Below are 17,675 nucleotides of genomic sequence, written 5' to 3'. Positions count from 1 at the left end.
ATCACCACCACCTGGCTTAGGCAATACTTCTGAGAAGATTTTCCTGGTTTTTTGCCAACTCCTCTCAACCTTCTCTTTGCCTCCGGACCAGTTTAATTCCCCATACTACTACAACAGCACTTGGTTCTTTTATACCTACCTTCATAGAAATTATTACAATTTTTGGTCATTGTCTCTTTTCATGATAGGCTGAACCTTCCATAATGGTATATGGTTGCATGAGGACTAGAGTTTGGGTCCCCAGAGCTCGCTAAAATCTAGGGAGGTATGGTTGCTCCCTGTAATCTCAGCACATTGGAGGTAGAGAGATGGGATCCAGGGGCAAACTGGCTAGCAACAGGAGCCAGAGTAGGAGTTCCAAGTTCAGCAAGAGACCCTACCTTAATAAATAATACAAAATAGTCAGATTGGTGCACACCTTTAATCCTAACACTCAGGAGTCAGAGGCAGGCTGGTCCAGGGCCTTCATCTAGCAATGGTCTTGTTGGTAGAGTCCCCAGATAGTATATGGTATCATATTACAAGAGACAAAGAATGGTGTGTCGTCCGTGTCCGTGTCCGTGTCCGTGTCCGTGTCCGTGTCCGTGTCCGTGTCCGTGTCCGTGTCCGTGTCCGTGTCCGTGCCCGTGCCCGTGCCCGTGCCCGTGCCCGTGCCCGTGCCCGTGCCATCTGGTCTTCCTCTTATGATATGGTCATGAGGCTTATGCTTAATAACATTATTTAAGCCTAATCACTTTTCAGAGGCCCCTCCAGCACACTATAGTTGTATTGATTTTCCACCTTGTAACTTCCTAGACATTTCAACACTTGGTCCTTGGGAAATACACTCAAACCATATCTGACACATCTGAAACACCTGTACGGTTAGGTTAAGACAACACTTGAAGATCAGGATCTGATGATGGCAACAGGAGTAGTTTCAAATGAAATTTTCTCTGAACATTTCTAGGTTTCAAAGATTCATACTTATTACAGCGAGGCTTGATGTTCTTCAAATAAGGTTATGTATGTATGTGACCTGTGAATGGAAATAGTTTTCTATGCTCTTCCTGCTATACAATTTGCTTTTCACTCTTGTGATTTATTTTTATCATTAATATCATTATTAATAGCAACAAGGTCTCTTGGTAGCCCTGCTGTCCTGGAACTCACTAGGCTGGCCACAAACTCAGAGATCTACTTGCCTCTGCCTCCTGGATGCTGGGAATAAAGATATATGCCACCATACCCTCCTTTAATAACTTTTTCATATAAATATGGAGATGGTGTATTATGGTCTGTTGTCTACAAACTTACATAGAGTTTGAAATGACTTTGAAATCTTGGTTTTGTTTAAAAATTGAGGCAAAGAGCCAGGCAGTGGTGGCGACATATGCCTTTGAGTTCGAGGAAAGTACTGTAGCTTTGAGTTCTTTCTTCTAGTTTCAGGAAAGTCCACCCCAAAATACTGTTTGACATACTAATTGCTTTGATAATATAAAAACAGCAGATGTAGAAGAGGCTTTCTGAATGCCCCTCAGTTGCCTTTAGATAGATCTTGCAAAAGGAATTTAGTTCCTTCTCAGGGAGTTTAGGTTTTTTTGTTTGTTTGTTTTTTTGTTTTTCGAGACAGGGTTTCTCTGTGTAGCTTTGCGCCTTTTCCTGGAACTCACTTGGTAGCCCAGGCTGGCCTCGAACTCACAGAGATCCGCCTGGCTCTGCCTCCTGAGTGCTGGGATTAAAGGCGTGCGCCACCACCGCCTGGCCATCAGGGAGTTTAGTAAATGACAGAAAAGTAACTTACAGAAGAAAAGAAGTGGATACCACACCCAGATTTATCACAAGCTATCACCTGTTCTTCCAAGAGTCCATGCATATCTTTTTGTGTTTTCTCTTAGGATGCATACACACACACACACACACACACACACACACCTTAAAGCTCTTACTGTCCTACCTCAGACTGTGATTGCAGGCAGGTGCCATCATGCTCAGCTTTATGCTCCTAAATATCACTTGTATTGGATGTTTACCCTGTGCACATAATAAATTTGTGTACCTTTCTCCTATTAGTCTATTTACTGTCAGTTTATTTCATAGTCTCCATTTTTATCACACCCTAGAGCAGTGGTTTAGAACCTGTGGGTAACAACCCCTTTGGGGGAAGTCACATATCATATATTTGCATTATAATTCATAACAGTAGCAAAATTACAGTTATGAAGTAGGAATGACATAATTTTATGGTTGGGGTCACTGCAACATGAGGAACTGTATTAAAGGGTCATAGCATTAGGAAGATTGAGAACCACTGTTCTAGAGGATAGAGAGGTCTTCCCTCTTACAAAAGTACCCCTCAACATCTGTACACCATTCCTATATATGCTGTTTTGTTTCTTATTTATTTTCTCTTTTTGGTTTTTCGAGACAGCATTTTTCTGGGTAGCCCTGGCTGTCCTGAAACTAGCATTGTAGACCAGACTGGCCTTGAACTCACAGAGATCCACCTGCCTCTGCCTCCTGAATGCTGAAATTAAAGGTGTGTGCCACCACCACCTTTAATCTGTTTTGTTTCTTTAACCACACACAATAGTTTTCATTTTTAGTAACTCGTTTCTTTCTTTCTTATTTATTTATTCATTCATATTTTGATTTTTCTTTTCTTTTCTTTTTTTTGGTTTTTCAAGACAGGGTTTCTCTGTGTAGCTTTGTGCCTTTCCTGGAACTCACTCTGTCAGTAACTCATTTCTTTAATTGCTTTCTTTATGATTGTAACAAGTTGCTTCAGAAAATAAGTTTGCTCTTAGATGACTTAAAAGTCTTTGGTATATGCCTTTAATCCCAGAACTCTGGATCAGAGGTAGACAGGTGGGTCTCTGAGTTCCAGGCTAGTAGGCCAGCCACTGCTACAGTGTCTACAGCCTAGTGTCAGTGATCTTCAGAATGGCCACCCTCTGTGTGCTTATTATTGTAACACATCACACTCGATATTAAGGACACTATCACTAAAAAAGACAGAGTCTTTGACCTGAATTATTAAAACTTTTCTATGTAAAAGATAACCATTATCTACTGGTAAATGAAGAAGCAGGTGAACATGAAGTTTGGCTATATTATTTTGTACTGACTTAAAAATCACATGCTCTTCTATTTTGCTAACCTCATGAGTCATAATTGTCATTTTGTGCAATCAGTCTTTGTTTTAAGATACATTTTCCATAAGAGTAAAGTCTGGATCCAGGTTATCTAGACTCAGGAAAAAAGGCTCAGCAGTTAAGAGCACTTGCTGCTCTTGGAGAGGACCACCCACGTAGCCACTCACAACTGTCAACACCAGTTCCAAGAAATAGATGATCTCTTCTGGCCTCTGAGGGAACCAGGCACACACATGATGCACACACAAACATGCAAACAAAACACTAATACATACAAAATAATAAAAATGAATCTTTAAAAAATAAAATTCTAAGCCAGCACTCGGGAGGCAGAGCCAGGCAGATCTCTGAGTTCAAGGCCAGCCTGGTTTATAAAGCGAGATCCAGGACAGGCACCAAAACTACACAGAGAAACCCTGTCTTGGAATACAGCAAACATTCTTTAATAAGGGAGGGTCTGCTTATAAAATTAGTCTTTAAGGCTGAAGGGATGGTTTTTCGAGACAGGGTTTCTCTGTGTAGCTTTGTGCCTCTCCTGGAACTCACTTAGTAGCCCAGGCTGGCCTCGAACTCACAGAGATCCGCCTGGCTCTGCCTCCCGAGTGCTGGGATTAAAGGCGTGCGCCACCACCGCCCAGCTATAATTGGCCTTTATAACCAGGTGTGGTGACCCATGCCTTTAATCCTAGCACTGTAGAGGCAGGCACAGGTGGATCTCTGGATTCCAGGCCAACCTAGTCTACAGAGTGAGTTCCAGAACAGCCAGGGCTACACAGAGAAACTCTGTCTCAAAAACAAACAAACAAACAAATAAATAAATAAATGGAAAATTTTGGAGCCCCTGGAGGGTGGAAGCCTCTTGAAGGCTGACAACTCTGCTGCCATCCAGACCCAGATCCAACAGTTTGAGTTGGTTCACCCCAACATCTCCGTCTAGGAGCTGCTGGAGTACATGGAGGAGCCGGTCCTGCAGAACCAGATGTCATCACTGAATAGGGTGGTCCTGGGCCTGCTGGCTGGTTTCCAGCTTAGAGCAGCCTGCCCTTTTTGGAGATGTTGGTGGAGGCAGTGGTACTGGCAGGCTACAAGCACAAAGGTAGAGCAGGATCGCCCTGACTCTGGGCAGCAGCAGAATATCCATGATGAGTTCTGGCAATGGGCCAGTATTTATCGTGTGTCAGAAATCAGACACCTTGAACCAGACCAGCGACTTGTAGTCAGTATTTGTATGTAAAACTGTTTGGGAAAAAGGATGTACTATGCGACACAGTTTCCAGTGCCATTATGAGGAAGGAATATGAAATGGAGAGGTGGAAAAGGTGGAGGGATGGAGAGGTGTGTGTGCAGTGGAAACTGGCGAGACTCTATAGTGATGACAGATTTGAGAGAAGCCTGCGTGTTACCACCGAGGTCCATGAGGATGTCTATGGTCTGTGCTGCTGCCTGAAGCTATGTTGATGTCCATGGTCCATGCTGCCAAAGTGTCTGGATGCACAGGGTCCTACTGCAGCTGGGGACTTGTCCAAAGGCCATGCAGATGTCTGTGGGCCATGCTGCTGCCAGGGGCCATGTTGCTGTCCATGGGCTGGATTTCTGCAGGGAATCATATTGGTGTTCCTAGCCTGTATTGCCCCAGAAACCAAATTGATGTCCTTGGGCTGTGTTGCCACAGAGAACTATGATGATGTCTGTGGCTCGTGCTTCAGCAGAGGGCCATGTTGATGTCCATTGTCTGTATTGTCACCAGAGACCATGTGGATGTTGTTATGAATTATTGTTGGGGGGGGCAGTATCCCACGCGTGCAGGGAAACATGCTGGGCAGATGCACACAATGGTGGAGTGGCCAGTAACTCACAACCCAGACGCTGCATCCACATGGAGAGTTTTTTATAATAGAAAGATGAAGAGAGAGACAGAGAAGAAAAGAGAGAGAGGGTGCACACCTCATGAGAGGAAAAGCGGAAGAGGAATTTTTCCATAGAATGAGGCTTTTACGTCAGGACGCAGGGTGTATGCACACACTGTCCTTTATCACTCTGCCTATTCTGAACAGGGTCACTGCCTTGAATCTGGGGCTCATGTTTTCTTGGCAAAGCTGGAAGCCAGGAAACCCAAGCAGTCCTCCTGTGTCTACCTACCTCAGAGCTGGAATTACATGGATTTGTGGGTTTCCTGGCCTATGACATGAGAACTGGGATCAGAGCTCTGGTGCTGAGCTACCTTTCCAGGGATGCTTTTGGGTGGCATTGCCTTCTGTTTATTCTTGTTCTTGGAAAGTGGGTTTTCTGAGCTTGTAGCACAGTAGTTACTGTGCTGCTAATTTTATATCAACTTGATACAAGCTGTAGTCAGCTGAGAAAGCAGGCTGAGCAAACTATGAGGACAAGCCAGTAAGCCGCACTCCTCCATGGCTTTTGTGTCAGCTCCTGCCTCCAGGCTCCTGCCTCAGCTCCCCTCAGTGGACTATGACTCAGGATATGTAAGCCAAATAAACTGTTTTCTCCCTCCAAGTTTCTTTTGGTGTGGTGTTTCATCACAGCAATGAAAACCCTAAGACAGGTTCACGTTTGAATTTTTCCTATCATGGATTAGTCTAATTCTTTTTGTTACATAGTGTGTCATTTTGGTTAAGTGCTATGTTTTTTTGGTTTTTGTTTGTTTGTTTAGCTGGTTGGTTTTCTTGAGACAGAGTTTCTCTGTAGCTCTGGCTGACTACCCTGGACTAATCTTACAGATCTGGCTGGCCTCAAGACATCCACCTGCCTCTGCCTCCCACATGCTGGGATTAAAGGCATGTGCCACCATGCCATGCCCAGCTTAAGTGCTCTGTTTAGAGTGCACTGTACAGGTATTAAATGTGTAACTCAATGAGTTTTGGTAGGTACACTGTACTCATTACTACTGACTACTGCTGTATCAATATTCAAGATTGGAGAATATTTAGATAAGTATACAAATGTATCTCCTTGAGACTGGAGAGATGGTTCAGTGGTGGCTGCTTTTCTAGCACACTTGGGTTTGATTCCCAGTACCACATGGCAGCTCATAACCATCTGTAACTCTGCTTCCAGAGAATCTAACACCCTCTTCTGGCCTCTGAGGAACCAGACACACAAGTGGTACACAGACATAATGCAGGCAAAATGCCCAGACAACATAAGCAAAAGAAAATTAAATTTACTAAAAGTAAAAGAAGAAATGTATCCCGTGTCTACTTATAGGCATTCACTCCACCAGATATACCAGGTGAATTGTAATCTGACTTCTGTCACCAAGGATATCTGTTTACAGGGGTGCATGTGTGGACACCAGGCTGTCCTAGAACTAACTGGCAGTCCTTTTGCTTCTACCCCCTAAATTCTGGGATTGTAGACATAGACCACCATACCAGACTATTTTTATTGATTTGCAGTGCTGGGCTTCGAACTTGTGTCCTCGTGCATGTCAGCCAAGAGTTCTACCACTGAGCTGTATGTCCAGTGTTGTAAATGTTTGCAAGTTTAATGTAGTTTGTTTTTAGGGGGTAGCTCTGTGGTAGAAAACTTGCCAAGCATGCACAAGGCCATGGGTTTGCTTTCCCAGCACCACACACACACACACACAGTATGTTTTTAAAATCTGTGTTAAAAAATTACTCATGTATATGTGGAAATCAGAAGACAGCTTTGTGAAGTTGGTTCTCTCATTTTACCTGTCTGTGGGTGCTGGAGTGGAATTCAGGTTGTCAGGCTTGCATGTAGCAAGTGCCTTTTACAGGCTAGCCATCTTGCTGACCATGAATCTCATTTTTTGGTCACATATTTATGCTACTTTTTTTTTATTGTTTGCATTTTGTGTGTGGGTGTACATGTGTACATGTACTTGAGTTGTGTCCTTGCATGCTCAGGGAACATTTGGAGGATAATTTTTAGGATTCTGGTCTCTTATCCCCTGGGTTCCAAGAATCAAACTTAGATTATCAGGCTTAGGTTGTCTTACTAGCTCGTGATATTTTTCATGCTATTTATTTTATTTGTTTGTTTTCCTTTTCAAGGAGTGGACTTATCCTATGAGACGAGAGATGCAGGTATGACAACTTTTAATTTATTCAAGACGCCCCCCATTATTAAATAACTAATGCTTACTTCACAAAGGAGACCTGCTGCCTCATGATCTGTAGGTTTGTCATGTTTACCTAGTTATGAATATTATATAATATCTGAGTACATATGAGAACTAAGTTGATGCTATGAGGAATGTAAACATAAGTAAAATATAATTCATAGTTGTAAAATGCTGTTGGCCATTCCTGTAATCTCTGCACTTAAAATGCTGAGGTAGGAGGACTGCCTGGATTTCAGGGCCAGCCTTAGCTGTGGAAATAAGATGCTATTTCAAAACAAAAGAAATCAGTGGGCACAGTGCTGTCTATGGTGATTAATTACAGTTACTTTTGCGTTTGTTTCCTGTGATGACAGTTGGATCCTGTTTTATCTTGTACTGCTTGTTTTTGACAGGAGGACAGGGTCTAAGTGTGAGTTCCTGCTGGCCTGGAACTTACTATGTTACCCAGCCTGGCTCAAACTCGGGATCCTCCTGCCTCAGCCTCCTGTGTGCTGGGATTATAAATATGTTCCACTATACCTGGCTCTTGCATTGCTTTTGTTTTGGCCAAATAAAATTTAGTGTAAATGTAATTCTAAAGGGAGGATTTTCTTTATGATTGTTTTATTTTTAGGTTGTAGCAGAGGGTAGAAGCTAGAGGTTTTATTAATGCAAACATCAATAATATGTGCTGATTCTATCCAACCTGCTTATAAAAAGCAATTTAAGATTTCAAATATCTGGCTTTTTGGAATAAAATTTAAATTTGGAACATCTCACTTGAATTATAAATGTACACCTGTGTTTCTCATACCAATTTGCTAAATGTGGCTGGGAAATGAGTACTCCCTGAATAAAGTATGAACCAGAATATTGCAAAGCCCTGCACACACAGACAAATCCAGTTGTATGTTATGTATTTGCCGTAGGTTTAAACTTTACATATGTATTTTCTTCCCCTAGGAAGTTTTGCCTGGATTGTTCTTAGGCCCATACTCTTCTGCTATGAAAAGCAAGGTATGAACTTTAGTTTCGGTTCTCCAAGAGGCTTTAGTAAACCAACTTTTTATCAGTTAAGTTTTTAACAGTAAGAGTTTATACTAAGGAACATTTATATACAACTGTGTTCATACTACTTGTACCTACTTCCACATTTACTGGACATTAATAGTTTTGATTTGAGCCAGGCAGTGGTGGCACACACCTTTAATCCCAGCACTTTGGAAGCTGCAACAGGCAGATCTCTGTGAGTTTGAGGCCAGCCTGGTCTACAGAGCTAGTTCCTGGATAACCAAGACTACACAAAGAAACCCTTTCTCAAAAAACAACAACAACAAAAAAAAGTTTTGAAGTGTTTCAACACAAATTACAAGTTAGTTTTTATAATTAATTTTTCTCATGAAATTTTGTTTTTGATAGATTTGTCAATCCTACAATCTTTAGTAATTTATTTACCATCTTAAAATGTTACATCTTGAAGAGGTTGCAAGGGCACAGGGTGGATGTGAGGGGATGGGAGATGAGTGGGATTGGAATACATGATGTGAAATTCACAAAGAATCAATAAAAGTTAAATAAATAAATGGTACATCTGTTTTTGCCAGACATCTTCTGAACAACATCAGATACATGCAAAGTATCAGAGGAGGAAATAGAACATTTTGTTGGCTTTTATCAAAATAAGAGTGCATGTTTTATATTTCATCTTCTTTTAGAAGACTAGAGTCTAGACTACAGATTGGAAATGGACTTTTGTAGTTGCTCAGTTAAAATGGGGGAGGGGTTGTCTTATTTTAGTATATAGTGTGGTTCTTGCCATTTCCTAAGGGATTCAGCTGTATGAATTATGGGGATGATGCTAATTCTTTTTTAGTGTTACACAGTGTGGACCATTGTGTAGCAAATACTTCCCCAAGGATACTTCTGTCAGTATCAATCAGTATACTTCTGTCTGATAGTCCATGATATAATTTTCAGAGTCATCTTGAAATTGGAAGGTTCTAGAGAGTTGAGGTGACCAACAAAGAAGCTGGAAAGGGTAGGTGGTATAAAAGTGAATAAGCAAATAAAGGTTTGATTTCCTAGAAGATGGTGTCAGCAAAGCTATTGCCATAATAATGTAATGTTGACCAGTGCTGGTTGTGCCCTTATTAGAATGTATAATTATGCCTAATAATGGGTTTCACAATGACATTTTGTTACATGTTACATTTGATCATATTCAAACACTTATCTGTTACCCTTTCCTGTCCCCCACTGACTCCCGTTAATCCTTTTCCCAACTCAGGTCTTTGTGTTTGTGTTTATATAGCTCAATCTGAGTTACCTTAATATAGCCCAAATTTCTTCTCATACGACCTCCAAAAAAGTACTTTTCAACAATAAAAATAGTGAGGATAAAGAAACCCAGAGGAATAAAATCCTTTTTCAAGATTGATTTACTTAAAGCATATCTCTTTACTACATTCAAACACCATTTAAATAAAAGAGATAAATTCAGGTGCTTGGTAACCACTGATTTATTTCTTTTTATAATTTTTGTCTATTTGTATTTAAGTTTTTTTAAATATAAATGCATCTATTGAGAGGTATAAATACTCTTTGCGCTATTACATTAGAAATTCATTCTGATAAGGTTTGCTTTACTTAGTCTAATGTGCATTCAAAGCTTTTAAAGGCGATTTCTTGCTTTGCTTTGCTTTTTGTTGTTGTTTGAGACAGGGTCTCATTATGTAACTCTAGCCAACCTGGAACTTGCTTTGTAGACCAGGCTGACCTCACTCAGATCCACCGCCTGTGTTTTAGTTAGGATTTCTATTGCTTCAACAAAACAACATGACCAAAAGGCAAGTTGGGAAGGAAACCTAACTTTAGCATTGCTGTTTATCACTGAAGGAAGTCAGGACAGCAACTCAGAGCAGGATCCCAGAGGCAGGAGCTAATGTAGAGGCCATGGAGGGGAGCTGCTTACTGGATTGTTCAACCCACCTTATAGAACCCAGGACCAGCAGCCCATGGATGGCACTACCCACCATGGGCTGGGCCCTCCCACATTGATCACTAAATGAGAAAATGCCTTACAGCTGGATCTCGAGGAGGCCTTTCCTCAGCTGAGGCTCCTTCCTCTCTAGCTTGTGTTTAGCTGTGTAGGATGACTCTTAAAAGGTCTTATTAATAAAAACAAACCTGGAGCCAGGTATTGGGGTGAATGCTCAAAGATCAGAGAAACAGAACATGCTACAGCTAACCTCACCTCGCTGGTGCCTCAGCTGATCTCATTTCCTCAAACTGGAAGCCTCTGTGTCCTCATCCAAATGGATCTCAGCTGAACTGCTGCTACAAGCCTAAAAGCTTAACAAAGGCTCTAGTTCCTAGTCCTCATGCCTTGTATACCTGCTTCCTGCCATCACTTCCTGGGATTAAAGGCATGTGTTACCATGCCCGTCTGTTTCCAGTGTGGCTTTGAACTCACAGAGATCTGCGTAGATCTCTGCCTCTGGAATGCTAGGATTAAAGGCGTGTGCTACCACTGCCTAAACCCATGTTTAATATAGTGTCTGTTCTGTTGTTTGACCCCCAGATAAGTTTATTGGGGTGCACAGTATGTCAACCACATTTCCCCTTTTTTTGTTTAAAATTAAAAAAAGTTATTAAGTATATACAATATATAGAGTCAAGAATTACATCAACAGTGTCTAGTCCATTCACATTTGACAGATTCATACAAAAAAACTCCATTACCTACATTAACAATGTCCAGTCCATTAACATTTGACAAATTCAGACAAAAAAAATTCATTTCTTATCCTATTTAAAACAAGTGGTTTCTTTTTAAAAGTAGATTCAGTAATCTATCTTTTATCTTATCATATCCATATTCTCTCTTTTCTCTTTGCTGAGTAGATTCAAAAGTCTACCTTTTCTCTTACCAAAGTTGATACATGTACAGCCTACTTTTGCCTCCCAGGTGCTGAGATTAAAGGATTCTGCCACCATGTCCAGTTATAGCAGATTTCTTCATGTCCTCTTGTGGTTTTTCATATAAGTAAAATTAAATAGATGCAGAAACCCCATCTTGATCATTAAGTGTAAATTAAGGATGCTGAATTAATTTTGGGGGTTGTGAATATAGAACATTGGATTATTATTAATCCTGTCAAACACTTCTCAGTAATTCATTAAATACTACTGCTTATATCCCAGAGTATACTCAGAAAGTACAAAGATAACTGAACTCTGATCTACACTGACAAGAAAATTTGCTGTCAGTTAACATTTAAGACTTTGAAAATGATATGGTCTTAGTCAGTTTGGACACCTCTGATAAAATACCGTGGCATGGATTACTTGCTCCTACAGTTGTGGTGCTCCAATCACACAGTGTGCTTCTGGGAGCCTGATTTTGGCCTTTTGACAGTGTCTCCTTGTTTTAGAGTCACATGGGCACAGAGTGAGAAGGTTTTCTTTGTCATATAGAGAGAGGTCATACTCCAACATGGGATTTCCATCTCACGGCCTTTTTAAACTAAGACTTTATAGTACACTTCTTTTCTTTCCTTGTATAATTATAACTGCTCAGGTAAGGTAGTGTTTTCCTCATTCTCACATAACAGAACTGAGCCACAAGTCATTGGCAGAGTGGGGATTTCTAGCTTAGGTTCTCATGATTCTAAGCTCAATGGTTTCAGCCACGATTGTTAATAGTACTGGTTTCTTGACAAATTATCTTTAAGTTGTCATCAAGTGCTAGAATTAAACATAAATAGTGTCCATGTTAAACTATTTTGAACATTTTGAGTGTTAATCTTGAATCATTGAATTGTTGTGTGGATCACATCAGGTTGATTACCATAAAATTAGTTTTAATCTTCTGTACTTAAAGATTAGATATGAGTCTTGTCTGTTTCCAAACTCACATATTATTGTAAGGTGATGTTTTGTATTTTAAACTATTATTTCTCCCCATTTTTTATAGCTACCTATATTACAGAAACATGGGATAACTCATATAATTTGCATACGACAAAATATTGAAGCAAACTTTATTAAACCAAACTTTCAACAGTTGTTTAGGTAAGAATTATGCTATGATTTAGAGAAAAATGTTAATGTCAAAGCATGTAATGTTGTTTTATTATTGTTGCGGATCTTTGAAGTGTTTAGGATTGAACCCAGAGCCTCAAGCATGTTAGGCAAGCATTCTGCCTGTCCCGCAATGTCCTTGTTTCAAGTTTATTACATGATATAACTTTCCTCTGTACCCACCTATTTTGTAAGTATCAGCTATATGGTATATATTTTGATAGAATTTACTAAAAATATTTAAATCATGTTCATAATTCTAGAAGTTTAAAGGGTATATACTAAAATATATGTTTCTGTACTCTTACCTCCTAGATAGTCAGTCCCCTTCCCCAAAGGCATCTCCTGTTATCTCTTCATTGTGTCCATTCAGAAGCATATAAGCTAATTCCTATAAATGAGGCTGTTTTAATAGTTTCTGAGTCTGCTCTTCCTCCCCACCCCCACCCCTGCTTATACATGGAGGTCAAGGAACAACTGAGTTGAGACTTGGTCTTTTGTTTGCAGCAGCATATGCCAGGTTAGTTGGCCCACAGGCTTTGGGGAGTTTCCTCTCTGTTCCTCCCATTTGCCATAGAAGTATTGGACTTACGGAAGTGAGCTTCTAAACCTGGCTTTACTTTTCAAGATACTGGGGTTTTATTTGTTTGTTTTGTTTTTGTTTTTTTGTTTGTTTTTTTGTTTTTGTTTTTCAAGACAGGGTTTCTCTGTATAATAGTCTGGAACTCACTTTTTTTTTCCTTTTTTGGGGGGGGCAGGTGATAGTTATCTGTCATATTTGGATGTAGGAATCAAATTGAAGTCATCTTCCAGGGCAATCTGTTCTCTTAACCACTGAACCGTCACTCTAGCCCCCATACTTAGCTTTATTTTATTTTAATTTTTATTACTTACACTTCAGGAAGAGGACATCAAGTCCCCTGGAACTGAAATTACAGTTGTGAGCTACCATGTAGATGCTGGGAATCAAACCACCATCCTCTGGAAGAACAGCCAGTTCACTTAACTACTGAGCTGTTTCTCTAGCTCCCACACCCAACTTTTTATATGGTTCTGGGAATTTGAACTCAGGTCCTCACACTTGCATGGCTGGTGCACTACCCACAGAGCCATCTCCCCAGTCTCCCCCAAACCCACCCATTCTTTCCTTTCCTTTTCTTTTAATTTTTTGAGATAGGGTCTTGTGTAGCCAAGGCTGATCTTAAATGAATGACCCTCTTGCCTCAGCTTCCTAAAGGTTTATATGGGATTATATGCACACTTTGCCCAACTTTAATCAATGTCTTATTGGATATTTCTGTATTTGCAGATTTTCATATATATATATATATATATATATATATATATATATATATATATATGTCGTTTGTCTACATAATATTTAATTACTATCCTTGTGCATGCCATTTAATTTATACATGAATATACTGATAGGGTAAATTTGTACAGTTGTATCTAAGAATATGAGCACATTACATTTTAATAGGTTGCAGACTGCCCTCCAGTGCAATAGATCAGTTTACATTTCACTGTCAAGGATGAGGAACTATTCTCTTAGCACTTCTCCAGGACAAAGTTATAAAATATGGAAATTTGTTTCCAGTCTGATGGAGTTATAATACTTCTTCATATGATTTTAGCTCTCTCGTTTTTTTAAAATTTTTATTATTTTTTTTTCCATTTTTTGAGACAGGATTTCTCTATATAACAGCCCTGGCTATCCTATAACTCACTCTTGTAGACTAGGCTGACCTTGAACATACAGAGATCCACCTGCCTCTGCCTCCCAGTGTTGGAATTAAAGGTGTGCGCCACCACCACCCAGCTTATCATTTATCTTCTAATAAGTGCAGTTGAATAATTAATGGTCTTAATATTTGTTATTTTAGATTCATTTTAAAAATAAAGTTGAGCTTAGTGGTACATGCCTATAATCCTACCACTCAGAAGGCTGAGGCAGGAAGATTATAAATTCAGTGCCAGCCTGGGCTCCATACTGAGACTGACTCATAAGACAGATGATTGGTAAAAGACTATATTACATATGCTAAAGATAAAAGGTAAATGAGCCCCCTGGTTATTGGGAGATAGCTATTACCAATGTTTTTTAATATCTTTATAGAGATACTCTGTGTCTATATAAAAGTAATTGTTAAAAATATCTTTTTTTAAAACTTGGAATATGTAAGCCAAATATTAAAAATATCTTAATGCTTGTTCTACTGGTTGTAAAAATGAGTGTAACCTATATACATAAGGCACTCAAATGTATGAGCATCTATTAGAATATTATGTAACTAAACAGGAGTGAAATAGACATTTGTGTTGATCTTAGTGATTACAAGAGCAAAGAAGGGTACATGTAGATGTATAGTCTCAGTATTTAAAATATTTATACTTTATGCATATAGGTGTTTTGCCTGTGTGTATATCTGTGTACCATGTGTGTGCCTGTGCAGGTCAGAAGAGGGCATCAGATCCCCTGGAACTAGAGTTAAAGTTGTGAGCTGCCTTGTTGGTGCTGGGAATCAGACCCAGGTCCTCTGCAAGAGCAGCCAGTGCTCCTAACTGCTGAGCCATCTCTCCAACCCCAAGTTTATATATATTCTTATACGTACATTGAAAAGTCCTGAATCAACACCCTTGAAGCTTGAGTAGTTGTTTCTGAGAAGGGAAAATCATGGTCCAGGATGGTAAGGAATCTGTTTTTCATCCTATACAACTTTTCCACGGTTAGATTTTTTTTTTCTTTCTGCTAAGTCATCCCTCCACCCTCTTGTTTTTTTGTTTTTTGAAACTGGGATCTCAGTAGCTCAGGCTAGTCTGGAACTCAGCAGTCTTGCTGCCTTGCCCCCCCCCCCCCCAAATGCTACAACTACAGGCCTGAACCACCACACCATTTTGTTGTTTTGCTCCTCTCCCTCAGTCAAACATTAGACTTCCTTTGACATGTCCTTGAACCTTCAGATGCAAGGAACACCTTCAGAACTCTGGAGAACCATCTTCTGCTCTTCAGATAGAAATGGGAAATGGGAATGAGGAGTATATCTACTTGTTGTATAAATTTTTTAGCTCCTTTCTGAGGCTCTTTTGACTGCTTACGGTTTTTGTTTTAACTAGATAAACATTTTATACTGAAATTCAGGTGCTGTGTTGCAAGGCTTTAAATGTCCTCAGACAACATAAATCTATGGCACAGTCCTTAGAGATGTGATATTTTAAAAATTATTTTGTACTTTTTGTGATTATCGAAAAATTATTAGAGGCTAGAGAGATGGCTCAGTGGTTAAGAGCACTGACTGCCCTTGCAGAGCACCTGGTTTTGGTTCCCAGAAGCCACGTGGTGGCTCACAACCATCATAATTTCACTTTGAAGTGTCCTCGCTGGCCTTCTCGAGTACCAGGCACGCATGTGGTAACATACATACATGCAGGCAGAACACTCATACATATAATAAAGTCTTTTTAAAGAATAATTATCAGACCAGGCATAGTATACGTCTTTAATCCCAGCACTGGGGAGGCAAATTTCCATGACAGTCAGGGCTACATAGAAAGAAAAGGAAAGAAAAGAAAATGAAAGGGAAAAAAGAAATAAGCAGTGTTTTTAAAAAGATGTAAAGTTTGGAGGAGGATGTGGAGTCTGTATTTGGGAGGTGTATGGGGAGACAGGGGATGAATATGCTCTAAATATACTGTATGCATGTATGAAATTCTCAAAGAAATTACAAAGCTTCACACATTAAAAATATACAGGAAAGTGGAGCTCACAGAATAGCTTAAAAAGTCAAACTGGGGGCTAGCTCAGCGGTTAAAGAGCACTGACTGCTCTTCTAGAGGTCCCGGGTTCAAGTCCCAGCACCCATATGGCAGCTCACAACTATCTGTAACTTCAGTTCCAGGGACCCAACACCCATGGCAGAACACCAGTGAACATAAAATATTTTTTTAAAAAAAGTCAAACTAGCTGGGTAGTAGTGGCGCACGCCTTTAATCCCAGTACTCGGGAGGCAGAGCCAGGCGGATCACTGTGAGTTTGAGGCCAGCATCATGGTCTACAGAGCAAGATCCAGGACAGGCACCAAAACTACACACACAGAAACCCTGTCTCAAAACAAAAACAAAAACAAACAAACAAAAAAGTCAAATTGTTAATACACAGACCTCACATACATGAGTTGCTTGCATGAAGATCAATAGAAATATAATGATTATAATTTATCCTTTTTATAATAAAGAGATAAGATGTTATTTTGGTTTTAAAACATCAAGTTTTTGTGTGAAGATTTATCTGAGAGTATACTTACCATAAATATTTTGTTTTCAGATATTTAGTTTTGGATATTGCAGATAATCCAGTTGAAAACATAATACGTTTTTTCCCTATGGTAGGTATAAGTATTTTAATATCTTAAAACTTATGATTTAGGCCTATTAATTTAGATTCTTAAACTACTTTTATGTTGTAATGGCTGAAAAAATGCAAGTTTACTTTAAAAAGACAGTGAATTACTTAAACTTCAAAAATATCACTGAGGTTTTTTATAATTGTATTACATTTTATGTGTGTGTGCTCATGCATGAACACTGTTGTTGTGCATATGAAGATCAGAGGAAAGATTTTGGGAGTCTGTTCTTTCCACCATGGGTCCTAGGATGGAACTCGGGTCATTGGGCTTGGTGGTAGGTACTTTTACCTGCTGAGCCATCTAGCCAGCCCAAGAGTTTTGATTTTTAAAGATTAGGTATTGCTCTATAACTCAGGCTGACATTAAACTTGAATCTTTTAAACTCAGCCTGTTTTTGTTTTACTGTATTACATGTTTATCTTACTCCACATGTTTTACTGTAACGTGTTGTCTCTTGCCCTCAGACTAAAGAGTTTATTGATGGAAGCTTACAAAATGGAGGTAAAAAATAGTTTTTCTGTTATTAAAGATTTATTTATTTTATGTGTATGAGTATTTTGCCTACATGTATGTATGTGCACTACATGTGTGCCTGGTGCCTGCAGAGGCTGGAAGAGGTCACTTGACCCCATGGAATTGGGGTACAGACAGTTTTAAGCTGCCATGTGGGTGCTGAGAATCAAACTTGGTCTTCTGCAAGAGCTACAATGCTCTTAACTACGGAGCTATGTCTCCAGGCAGTAGTGTTTGTTATTTTTTAGTTGATACTTTTTTCAAAATGTAGGATAGGGAGATTCTATTTTTATATGTTAGACAATTTTCAGTGTTTCCCACTATTACATCTTGTTATGCTTTTTAAAAGTTTCCACTGAACTACTTTCAATTTCTCCCAATCTATTGTATTCTCTACATAATTAAAATAAAGACTTGAAAATTAATAGCTAAGTGGCATGTACATGATATAGA

General features: G+C 39.5%; 1 protein-coding gene across 1 annotated transcript in view; it reads left to right on the top strand.

Annotated features, from left to right (window-relative positions):
* Styx (serine/threonine/tyrosine interacting protein) overlaps positions 1-17,675 on the top strand; it is a 34,910-nt gene that overhangs the window by 2,674 nt on the left and 14,561 nt on the right. Inside the window, exons 2-6 of the mRNA XM_059273776.1 lie at positions 7,169-7,201; positions 8,182-8,235; positions 12,194-12,291; positions 16,628-16,688; positions 17,174-17,210. Of these exons, the coding sequence (XP_059129759.1) occupies positions 7,169-7,201; positions 8,182-8,235; positions 12,194-12,291; positions 16,628-16,688; positions 17,174-17,210 (283 nt within the window). The remainder of the gene's footprint in view (positions 1-7,168; positions 7,202-8,181; positions 8,236-12,193; positions 12,292-16,627; positions 16,689-17,173; positions 17,211-17,675) is intronic.

The sequence above is a fragment of the Peromyscus eremicus genome, chromosome 9 (genome assembly GCF_949786415.1).
Source record: "Peromyscus eremicus chromosome 9, PerEre_H2_v1, whole genome shotgun sequence".
Classification (NCBI taxonomy): Eukaryota; Metazoa; Chordata; class Mammalia; order Rodentia; family Cricetidae; genus Peromyscus; species Peromyscus eremicus.
The sequence above is the reverse complement of the archived record's forward strand: the minus strand, read 5'-3'. Positions and strand labels throughout refer to the sequence as shown.